This window comes from Tinamus guttatus, unplaced genomic scaffold (genome assembly GCF_059628265.1).
Source record: "Tinamus guttatus ecotype Peru unplaced genomic scaffold, ASM5962826v1 Tinamus_guttatus_pri_ptg000247l, whole genome shotgun sequence".
Lineage (NCBI taxonomy): Eukaryota > Metazoa > Chordata > Aves > Tinamiformes > Tinamidae > Tinamus > Tinamus guttatus.
Window position 1 is genome coordinate 5634781 of NW_028288781.1, and position 12049 is coordinate 5646829.

The 12049-nt window shown below is 36.3% G+C and overlaps 1 protein-coding gene across 1 annotated transcript in view; it reads right to left on the reverse strand.

Annotated features, from left to right (window-relative positions):
• Window positions 1–12049, reverse strand: part of IQCM (IQ motif containing M) — a 79894-nt gene that overhangs the window by 27012 nt on the left and 40833 nt on the right. Inside the window, exons 7-9 of the mRNA XM_088526481.1 lie at window positions 8448–8637; window positions 6727–6871; window positions 3921–4055 (exon numbers count right to left, since the gene is read on the reverse strand). Of these exons, the coding sequence (XP_088382607.1) occupies window positions 3921–4055; window positions 6727–6871; window positions 8448–8637 (470 nt within the window). The remainder of the gene's footprint in view (window positions 1–3920; window positions 4056–6726; window positions 6872–8447; window positions 8638–12049) is intronic.

The following is a 12049-nucleotide window of genomic DNA, read 5'->3' on the forward strand; positions in this document are numbered from 1 at the left end:
AATGCATGTATTCATTCTCACCAACTCGCTTGCAGAGTTCTTTCCCTCTGAAATTTCCATTTCTCCACGCTATGTTTTGGCTTAAATGATTGTAATGATAGGCTATGTCTGCCTCAGCACTCATTACCACATAGGTTTGGAGAACACTATTAAGTAACAGTACAGCAAAAGCTCTAGAGTACCGGGTTCTGCCAGATGCATGAAAGCTCTAAAACCTTTGTTCCTATTATGGTATTCATAGGTTCCTGTGGCTTTTCCTGTAAGATTTTATTTAACAAAAAATAAACACTTTTAGGAGGCAATTTCACCTCAGTGATGCAGGAAGCCTATTTTTCTTCAAAATATGTGCAGTACTCAACACAGAAGGGTCTTGCTCTATAAATAAGGCTTTTCTGGCATGACTGCAATGGAAAGTGCTATTAGGCATTGTCTATATTTAACAATTTACGCTAAGATGTCACAAATATGAACCACTGCAGTGAAGAATTCAGAGAGGAAATAACTGCCATGTCCACTGAGGAAAGCTGCAGTGATACAGTGCTATTTCTGAGCGAGACTCCAAAAGTATGAGAGTTTCCTAGAAGCCCCAGTAACAGGCACTCAGCATCATGGAAGAGTCCAGTGGGATCACAAATGGTGAAGGCTCACGATGTATCAGGCTCCGAAGCACAAGCTATTAGCTTTATACAAGGAAGCATTCCCTGGGGATCTCCTGCATCTCTTCACTCTGTCTGCAGCTTGAAGGGGAATTGGCACTGACTCTAATGAAGACATATTGCTTTTACATGTTTGCTAGAGTTCAGTTTTTCGTGCTCTCACTGGTTGTTTCAGCCACACCAGTTTGCAGCTTAGAAGGTCCTATAAAACTCACTGGTCACTCATCCATGCGAATTCAAGCAAATCCAGAAGCAAAATAGCTACAAGTTCTAGTACCTGGCCTACAAGCATGCACAGTTCCACTGAACTCAATGTAAATACTTCCCTAAATATACCACTGAGAGTCGAACAGGGAAGTATATTTAAACATAGTCTACTATCCTATGAAAAATATTAAGGATGTATTTTGGTACTATCAGGTATAATTTCAATGGATACTTTACAATAAATGACAAAAATAGATTGGTTAGTTACCTCTACTTTTTTTTTTAATTTGAAATACAGTAGTTTTTCCTGACTGCAAGACATTCTGCTTTTTGATGGCAGAATGAAGTAGCAGCACAAATTGGTATGAAATCTGATGAAATAGCATCATTACTTGTGTATGAAAACTAAAAAGCCCTACACTGTGACTTTATACTTATTTGGCTTTTTCTTGAAACCAGCAGGTAAACTTCATCATTGATAGAAAACTATTCCATTATTTCAAGTCCATTCCTAACTCCTCTATGAGCTATACGTAAGCTAGTAACACACCTATTTTTCCTCATACTGTGGGGAACAAAATATATTTAGCTGCATGTAAATAACCAAATACGTTGTCGAATTCATTTGAACAAAAGGAAAACTCACTTTATTCCCCAGAAGTTAAAAAACAGATTTCAAGGGAAGTCACACACATACGTATATGAGATGCCATTCAGCACCCACAAGCCCACTCCAGGCACCAATGCTTTCTTTTTTACCTGACAGCATTATCACTATAATTTCATTTGGTGAAATTATTGCTTGTTAGTACTGTTTTGCTTGTATAACCACATCAAGTCAGAACAGTATGTTTAGCAGCCTTCCATATATTCCATTTTTTCTCTGACTCTACCTGCTATTTCTAATTAGAAATTCATATTTTCAATTCACATTTGGGAGGGGTTTTATAGCTGGTAGTCTACTTTTCTCATTTGACAGCAAGTTCATTCTTGTGTAACAATAAATACTAGCTTATATTACATGTTTCTGCTTTATTTGGATCAGATATTTTTTACTATCTGATCTTTAGTTTCTTACCTTTATGAAAAGTAAACTACCTCAAATAAGCACATCCCTTAGAAATGAGATTTGTAGTTATGCAGGACTGATGTAATTAAAACTCCCAGAAGAATATATGGAATAAAAGTCCTTCAAGCTTTTCCTGCCTAAAATATTGTTAGCCAAAGACAGTGCTCATCATTTCATTCCTGGAAATGGAAAAGTGGCAGGACATTTAACATCTGGATACTTATTTAACAGGACTTGATCTTTCAGCAATATTTAGATTTATTAAAAAAAAAAAAGAGAGAGAAAGAGAGGAAGAGATGGAGAGAGAGCATAGTAAGAGTAAAATGAGTCTTGAAGATCAAGAGAAAATCTGAATCTTTTTTTTTTTCTCCCCTGTCATTCAGAGTAAACTGCCACATGTCAGGTGACCGATTTCTTGTTTTCAACCTTTCATGGATCAGTCATATGGCTGTATAGGATACAATGTTCATGCAAAAAATTGCATGTAGTAATTACTAGAAGATCCTCCTCTACCATCCTGCCTGCCTCTCACCCACCTCATTTTTCCCTTCTTGTTCAGTAGTCCAAAGCATGGGATGCTCTGTGCTCTGCACAGGAGATGGTTGCATCAACTCAACAAATCAAAATAGTAAAACAGGTGTATTGCCTCTCCCAGGCAATTTAGCAAGGTTATACTCTGTTAATAACTTATCTTTGGAAATAATGACATGTGAATTACAAAATAGAGAAAGAGATGGTACTTGACAGATAAGCGCCATTTATTCAAAATGCTTACATGTTAGAAGTCATTTTATTGGTACCTTTCAGACAGAAGGACATCTCTGTTTCTACAATTATTCATCATTTGCACTTTTATAATTTGGGAGAGTTCTGAGTAAAAGACCTATGTCTTACGCCAGAAGGTTGAACCAGTCTTGATAACACCTTATACCTAAAAGACACTAAATAAATTAAATAATGAGTGGGAAAGCATTTTTTTTTCTAGTCTGTCTGTGAACATAGTGAAAAGTAGCAATAGTCTCTCAAAGCTAGGATATAAGACAGAAATCTGCCTCACAGTCACAAAATCTCCCGTTACCATAGTGATGAGGATTGAGTAAATCACTAAAAATACCTGGTCTTATTCACACTGTCTTAGGAATGCGACCTAAATGACATGTAATATATGATTTTCTGTGAGAAATTAATTGAATTTACCAGGAGGCAGCACTGAAATGTAATATCATGTGCAAATACGTGTGTTGTCAGACGCTTATAGGACCACCTTCTTCTCGAAAAATGCAATATGAACAGAGAGTGGGCTCAAAAAAGCATATATGTAGGTCATTAACAAATCAAAGGTAGCAACTAAACATGAATTTAATCTCACCAGAACAAACATGTACTTTAAAAGTATTCATGGAAGTCGCTGCCATGTGAAATTAACTGTTATCCTCAAATAAGATCAGTGTCTGCAAAAGCTGTGATGTCTCTCAAAGACTCGGGAAGACACATGGGCAATACAAAGCCATGCTTAAATCAGCTTTGTTTTCACAGCACCTATAGACACCAGAAGAAAATGAAAGTGTGCTACTGAGAGAGAGAAGGATTTGAGAGAGGAATAGCTTGTCAGGCAGAAGTGTCCACAGATGATGGAAGGCTAGTACCTCTACGTTATAAAGGAGGGAACAAGCTAAATGTTTTGGCTGGAAGCACCCGTAAAGGCATACCCACTACAAAATTGCTCTGTACCCTTTTAAATACATTCCAAGATGGTATGGGATTATATTTCAGCACTGTTAGACACAATACAGTTCTAAAAAATATACTTTATGTCATGTATAATGATAAACTGCTCGACTTTGAAAAAAGATCACTGGTGGACAGGTTTTGTCTCAACACACACACACACACACACACACACACGGAAACAAAAAATACCCAAAGCCTGCAGCATCTACAGTGGAACTTTTTGTACAATTGCAAAATATTTTTAAGAAACCACTTACTTGGGCAGACCATTTGTAAGACACGCTGAATTCCACTGGTGGGTATAAAATATCCACAGTCCTTGAAAAATCCAGGCAGGTCGTTTCTATCCATCTCTTCACAGAACTGTCTCTTGTCAAACATTGTTTCATAAACTGAAAAACAAGCCCAAAGCAGAAGCTTCCATTAGAGAGAAACTTGCTAGGTATTATTATGCCCTAACTTTATTAGAAGTATTTTCTTCTGAATCAGTTTAATATGCTTAATAAACTTGACATGGAAACCTAGACCTACGTGGAGGTCAGAGGATGCGTAGGTTGCTGCTGACTTACTCCTGTACAAAAGTGCAACTCAACAGTCATCCTTAGAGCAGCTGAAAGGGAACATCCAGGTTGAAAAAAACTTCTTTCCCATGTCAAGATTCCTCAGTATGGAAAGGCAACGATCTAGTCCCTGCCAAACCAGGTTAGATGAGTAGATAATTATAGTGCGAATGCCTTGTTTTTAACTTGACAGAGTGCTTAACCTATCAAACGCAGTACAGTATATTGGACTGCTTCCCTTTAGGGTAAAGGCATGAGGAAAACATCATGCAAGACCTTCTAATAGATGCCTGTTGATGCCTTGCCAAGGCTAATTAAAAAAGAACATGAAGGACATACACTAGTGGGCTAATGGTGAATTGTTTTCTTGACAAATGCAATGTATTGACATGGCTTCAGAGACATTAACTCGGAGATAAGTGTTGTGTGACTTATTTTTAAACTGTCCAAGAAAGCAAAATTACAGATTAAAAATAAAAATCTTCACACTCTCCTATATTTTGATGCCCATGCAGCATTTTAAGTTGATCTATCTAGCTCATAGATTCTTGCAGAATTAGTGCCAGAAATCTCCCTTCTGACAGAGGATATTAGTCGAGCTGTTTTACTATTTATTAATGGAACCATCAGCTTTCCTGTAAGGGTTAGCAGCAGTAGCTCAAATTGCATCCTATATTATGCATAAGCATCTATAACATGTCCCTCTATCCTTAATAAAATAAATAAATGTCAATTTAACATTTCAGAAAAACAACATCTGCCTTTTAAGTCCAAATTTGTACTTTAAGACTGCAGCAACAACAAGAGACAGTACACAGGGCTGCAGCATGCTATCACATCTATACACCAAGCAGCTTTAAAGGTGTAATTTTTAAGACTGCTCATTAATGCATCAATGATTCAACCATCAACCAGCATTTCATCACAATGGAAAGAGTAGTGCAAACTTTTCAGTCACCCAACATCAGAAGGAAGTTATAAGTTGTTCAGCCTGGGACTCACATTTGCTGCTCCATGAGGATACAGCTTATGCTTGAAGGATTAGTTATTTTTATTAGTGCATTTGTTTTCTGGTGTGTGTGTTTGTGTGGGGGGAGATCAAATTCTACATATATTTCCTATATGAATGTTAGGAACATAAGACATGAACATGGAATTTAGAAGTCAAAACTATGCCATGAATCTTCAGAAGCTTCATATATATTTATTACAGGGCCTTCATCTGTGAGGTGTCTAGAAGGAATTCAAAGCATGCCCACTAAATATGCTCAAATTAAGTATTATAGTCATCCTGCTCTGTACTGAAATTAAAGCTTTGTCAATGCAGAATTAAAGGACTGAGAATCAAGATCTAAACAATTAATGCCTACCAAACTTAGAATATATGAAAATCGATTAGGATTCTATGTCCAAAATTAATGGGTAAATTCTTATCTCTCTGGCATGCTAATGTATACTTAAAGAAGAAAAAGCAGCAGCACAGTTCTAACCCTTACATATGAAGGAGATTATCCAAATTCAACTTTCAGCACTGCACTTTTAACATTACAAAAAGACATAGTGAAAAGATTTAATAAAGGCAATTTCTTATTTCTAATGAACTTCCAGTTAAGGTGTTTTTCTAGCATGGTTGCATATCACCCAAAGCATTCTAATAATGCCCAAATATTCCAAACAGTCATTCCGGCATTTGTTCCCAACAGGGTATTTTCTATTTATTTTCATTTAATTTTAAATATCGCCTGTGACAGAACTGCTACTTTTACTCTGGAAGATTAATCTGAATTGATCACATAAAAATGTATGTTATATTTTGCAGTCTTTTCCTTTATAACTTCCTATAATCTCTAGTGTAATAAGGATTACTTCAATACTGGAAAGAATGCAGCAAACACAGCAGTTGGGGCTAAGGAAGAGTCAGTTTTCGTAGAAATGAACTAGTTCCTTCTCCTTCAGCTGCTTTGCTTATGTATCCGTATAGTCATCAGTAGCAGTAGCCTTCTTGTCTGTGCCTTGTTAATTATGCTTTCAAGCTATTGTCATGTACTTTTCTCTTGACTACTGCTGTTTATTCTGTTTTAAGTGTCTGTGAGTCTTCTACCCCGCAGCTGAACAACACATCTTCTCACATGCTTGACTACACAGTGAGCCTTCAAACTGGTGAGGAAACAGGGGTGACAAAAGCAAGTGTAAAAAACTAACTGCAATTCTAAGTTGCAAAATTGCAATTTTTCTAATTCTAATTGCAAAAAATAAGTGCAACTCATTTTTCAAGCAATGGGACAATAATCCTGGCAAAAAAATTACTGCGGCCTGAATGAATATGAAGGGTAAGGCTTTAAGACAATTAAGACGATCGTCATTTTGCTCCTTCTCACTTGCTGTTGCATTAGAAATGCTTCTTTCTGACAGTGCACCACACTGCCCATCATTTAAATTATGAATTAAATTACTCTGACATTGAAACAAAATATCATTTTATAAAAAAAAAAAAAAACCTAACATTTTTTCTTGTCCATCCACTCTTCCAATTCAAAATATCGAAGGGGTGTGGATAGATTCAAAACACCAGCTCGACATCTAATGCGGGCCATCATTTTCCGGTACTGCCTTACAACTGTTGGTAGGGATGGTCCATGACTTGTAGCCTGTATTTAAAGATAGAAGAAATAAGTGAGGTAAGAAGTGTATATGAAAGTCTTAAAAGGAAACAGAACAAACTCCATAGCAGCAAATACATATGTGTAGGAAACTGAGAAAACCACGAGAAACTGTAGGAATGGTGAAAGTTAGGAGTGAGAAACTGTGAAAGTTAGGAATAACAGATTAGCAGATAGGGAAACCTAAAACACAGGCTGGACACGCTGGTCTCTGCTTGGCTACCTGCTGGCCGGTAGCAGGATTGGACCCGGATAACAATAGAGTCAAGGAACTGGCTGGAGGCAGGGCGAGGGAGCGTGTGGACAGCACGTGGACAGTGCATGCTCACATACTCGGAGAATATATGTTTGGTCTGATGCTGAATAAAATGGCTTCTGGTCCTAAACCTTAGGCCCCTGCTCCTTCAATGATTCCCACACATATGGACCAACAACTAAAAATAATTACTCCATAGTGCTGAGAGGGGAGGTGATTGGATAAAACTATTTGGAGATTCTAGGCCTGTGAAAACTACAGAAGTAGATCAGGAACCACAGGGAGCAGAAAACACTGTCTGCACCTGATCTGTGGGGAAAGACAAAGTTTGCATCTCAGCACAAGACAGGTAGAACAGAGAGACTCGACAAGGTCAGAAACTTTGTGATCAAGACTTCATTTTTCATTAAAGATATGTTATGAGGGAAAAAAAAAAAAGTTGTTTTCTGTGGCCCAGGCGTATATATCAAGAAATGCCATTTCACCTCATCATTAGTTATACTAGCAGAAAAAATTCCCCCTTTCAGCATACAAAGCAAGAGAATATTTTTAAAGGCCAAAGTCACCAAATAGCATAACCTTTTTTTTAAAAAAAATCATTTTAAGAATCTGAAAAACTAATAAAATAAACAGTTTCATGTATTACTCAAGTACATACTAGACTCACTTATGTGAACTAGGTTTAAGTCTGGTTATAGTACAATTTTTAAGACAGAAGACTTACAACTAAGCAGAAAATGGTAACAACTTAACTAAGATTATGCAGTCTCCATTAGCAGCCATTCTACAATACTCGTAATATATTTTAGTTCATTACAAACACTGGCCAAAGTGCATATGATGGCTCTCTGGGATGTTATTTTTCAGGAACTGGCATTTCATTTAGGAACACTAGATGAAATACATAGAATCCTTGATTTTTTTGTTTGGCAGTTGATATTTAAAATGGAATGGAAGAAGAACAGACACAACACAGTTTTCTACCTGAAAAATTGCAAGCTCCAGAATTAACACTACAATATGCAAATATACCAAGAATCTCTGAAGGCAGAACGACCAAATGTCACATGGGCCATTACTTCTAAAAAGTAATGGAGAGTCTACTTAAGAACAAGTGCTGGAAATGGAAAATCAAGTCCCAGCAGAGCACTCACTATCAGTGATTTTTTTCTAACCTTCAAAATGCAGAACAGCGATGAAAGACAAACTAGTTATGCATCTTTTTTTTCATATCAAAACAGCAATAATCAGGAATTCTTACACTAGTAGAATTTAAACAATACATGGATTAAACAACTGAGGCATTACCTTGATCTTTATTCTTTTGAATGTCCTGCATACAAGCCATGCTCTCACATATCTTTGAATGCAAATGACTGCGTTAAGTACTTCTCCACTGTTAGGATGCATTCTGCTATCATGAAAAGCTTTATAGTCTTTCAAGTGAGCTTCATTTTTCTTTACCTTCTTCTGGGTTTGAAGGTCAAGGTGTCCGTCACTAGAAATTAAAATACAGAGATTTGTTTTTCAGTTTGGTAGACAAATGCTTGAACTAAGAATCAAAAGTCTAGTAGACGAATTATAACGTACCTAAAATAATTAGAAAATTCTACAGAATCCATTTACTTATATGAATAGGTTGAAAAGAAACTTTTGATCAATTACTATCTATAATTACAGAATCAGTATCCAAACTCACTAGCCAAATGTTTTGCTGAAGACCTGTGGATGTGAACAAAGACCGTGGCCTAGTAAATCCCATGGATTAAATTATTATTTAAATAAGGCTAATATTTTAAGCCCCTACCCAACTGTGTAGTTTTCCCATCTATTTTGGATTTTACAAAATAGAGGACATGAAAGGGTATTAAAGGATATATTTTATATGAAAATAAAAGTTTTCAAATAATGAATTCAAGTCAAACTAAAAAAAGAATTCACAAACCTGCTATCCGAGCAAAACTGGTAATACTAACTGCTATTCATTAACCTTGTTAAGAAATTTTCAACAAAAACATTTTTTACTAGAACATGGAAATAGATGGAAAGCACTCTTTCTCATAAGAACACACAGAAACACTGCACTGCGGATTTACTTGCCAAAAAAGAAAGTAGAAACCCCAGAAACAAGATTCAAGAACATGAATTGTGTGTCTATTTGCCACTGCAAAATTAACAAAAACAATTAATAAGTCCCTGAAAGTCCTCAACTTTGTCTTAACTACATAATGCGGGGGGGGATAAAGAGGGGAGGAAGGAACACACCAAAGTCTCATCTCTACAGTAGTCTGCTATGCAGACTTCACTATGCTCCAAATGAGGAAACGATCAAAGTATATAGGTTGGAAATTCAAAGTGCTACATTTTACATTCAAACTGTGTTACTGACCAAACAGTAAACCAAACTGTAACTGAGGAGTTTTTCATATACCACATCGTCAGCCTTCCTTTTTTTTTTTTTTTTTTTTTTTTTTCCTGAAGGTATAATTATGAACAGAAGTAGTCATTTTCTAGTTAAGGTCATAAGTAGCTATAAGTCAGTTGTAAATTTGTTTGCTAGATCCAGACTGTGGACGTGGTAAGCATCCAGACTAAACCAATCTGCTTGAAATATCATCATGTTGAGAGGAAAATGTTTTTTCATGTCTGGTCTTAATTAAGCAAGGTGCTAGTCAGATAAAAATGCTTGAGAAATGGTAATCTGAATTATTTCTCAAAATCATATTTTTGCTTTTTCTTGTTTTTTTCTTTTTTGTGAGGTTGCAATCATTTTTTAGAGACAAAATAATACAATTTGGAATTCAAACTAGCTATTTTCTAGTCTACCATAACACTTTCTCCTTCCAGTCAAGAGCCTGCAGGATTTCTCATCAGATTAGCTTCTTATAGTAAAAATACATCTGTTATCCTTATGTGTTGTCCACAAAGACAGATCTGCCCCATCAATCATCATCTCTCTGCCCACTAAAAAAAAAAGCTTTCAGGTATTTCATACAAACTCCCACTTTGGGACCACAATTGCACTGCTCACTTAGAAGCTCACATACTCTCTAACCCTTTGTACTGAAGAAAGATTTCACCACTCCGCCATCTTAGTTCAGCTCAGTACCAGAAGAGGCTGTGCATTCATTATTCTTTCCAACTTTTCTATCAAAGGAGGACAGCTTTTGAATCTGCTTGTTGGGTTTTCACAGAAATTGCAGTTTCAGGGGTAACATGAGGAATGCCTTGATCAGCCTCATTGCCACAGTCCTTCCTATAGTTCTTGCGAGTCTGCAGGTGAGGCATCTATTCTAAGACACCAGAGAACATCCAAGTGATACTGCTCTGGACTGATCAGGCAGTGCCTATGAAGACCAGGGAACATCATTGTCAGATTGACTACAATGGGAACTATGGAGTTACTACACACAAGCGCACATGAATATACACGGCATTCAGTATTTCTTTTCTTATTTTTTTCCAAACTTTGAGAAAATGTTTATCAGAGGCAGCTATCTATGCTGAGGAGTCCCACTGGGTTATCTAATAGGAAGAGGACTTTTAAGTGCTTAACATAATTTTCAGATTTAGAAGTCTTCCAGATAGAGTTTGATTTTACAAGCAAGACCCCCAAATCAGCATATAAATTGTGCTCGAGGCAGATTATCTAGGGAAGGCACTTGGAGTGAAGGAAAGTCTTCTCGGAATGAAGGAAAGAAAGTCTTCCTAAAATTAACAATTCTAAGTTAATGCTTTTGTATGGAAATGTGTTTCTGAACAATTCTGAGTTTGTAACCACTTTCGTTCTTTGTTAGAGCCATGGTAACGCAAATGATATCAAAGACACAGACAAGTGCCTGTTTGACAGATGGAATATACAATCACTGTCTGTGCTGCAGCTGTCTTCCTACAGCCAAATTCATGCCACAGATCTGATACTAATGCATTGAATGGGTCTTCCTACCCAGTTACACGTGTTGCAATTTTTTTTATAATCTCTTACTTGAATTTCATGCAATTTACACGTGCTGATTAATAGTGCAGAACTATATTTAATGTGATCTGGCACTGGTATATAAGTGTTCTGCCTCTTATATGCTAAAAAAAATCCACCTGATAATTTTTATATTAATATTCTGTGTTGTGAATCTTAAAGATTAAACTAGTTTTAATGTTGTTATCAAGGATATTTCTCTTATATGCCAAAAAAATCCACACTGATCTACCTCTGCTGAATGTGACCGTCATCAGTTACACTATCTCCAAACAGTGTATACTATCTCCAAATAGTCTCCGCTCACAAGCAAATTAGTTTTCGGAGAATAACTAGACAAAAAAAAAACTTATTTAATGAGGGCTTAGAACATACTAGAGACGAACAAACACCAAGTACGATGTCTGAAGGGAATTTCTATCAAATCAACAGTTTATCTGCATTAATATGTATTCCATGAGTTTTAAATTTTAGTTCAGATACTGCTACTAATTAGTTTTGGCTGATACTGGAGTATTTTGTATGCCCCATTTATAAAAGCTGTTTTCCCATCTGTTAATAGGTTGGATGTGATTAAAGGACACTTATTTTGGCTGTTGTAAAGGCCAAATCATTTTAAAGCTGCAAATATGTGACAAAATCAGCTAAAGGTTTGCCAAGTTCAGGACCTGAACTTCCTAAAGAGTTGTGATATCTGCTTCCTTCCCCTCCTGCCCAAAGAAACTATCAGTTTTCAGTTATATAAAAGGCAAAAATTCAACCTGCTGTGATAGGTCAAACCTATTACCTATTTGTTTAAGCATAAATTTTAACAAGCTTTCAATGTGTTTCTGATTTCTAGATAAAAACTTTTCTACTGCTTGTACACTAATTTTAAAGCATTTCTTCTGAGTATTCATTATCACAATATTTGAATACCTATCCTCCTTTACTT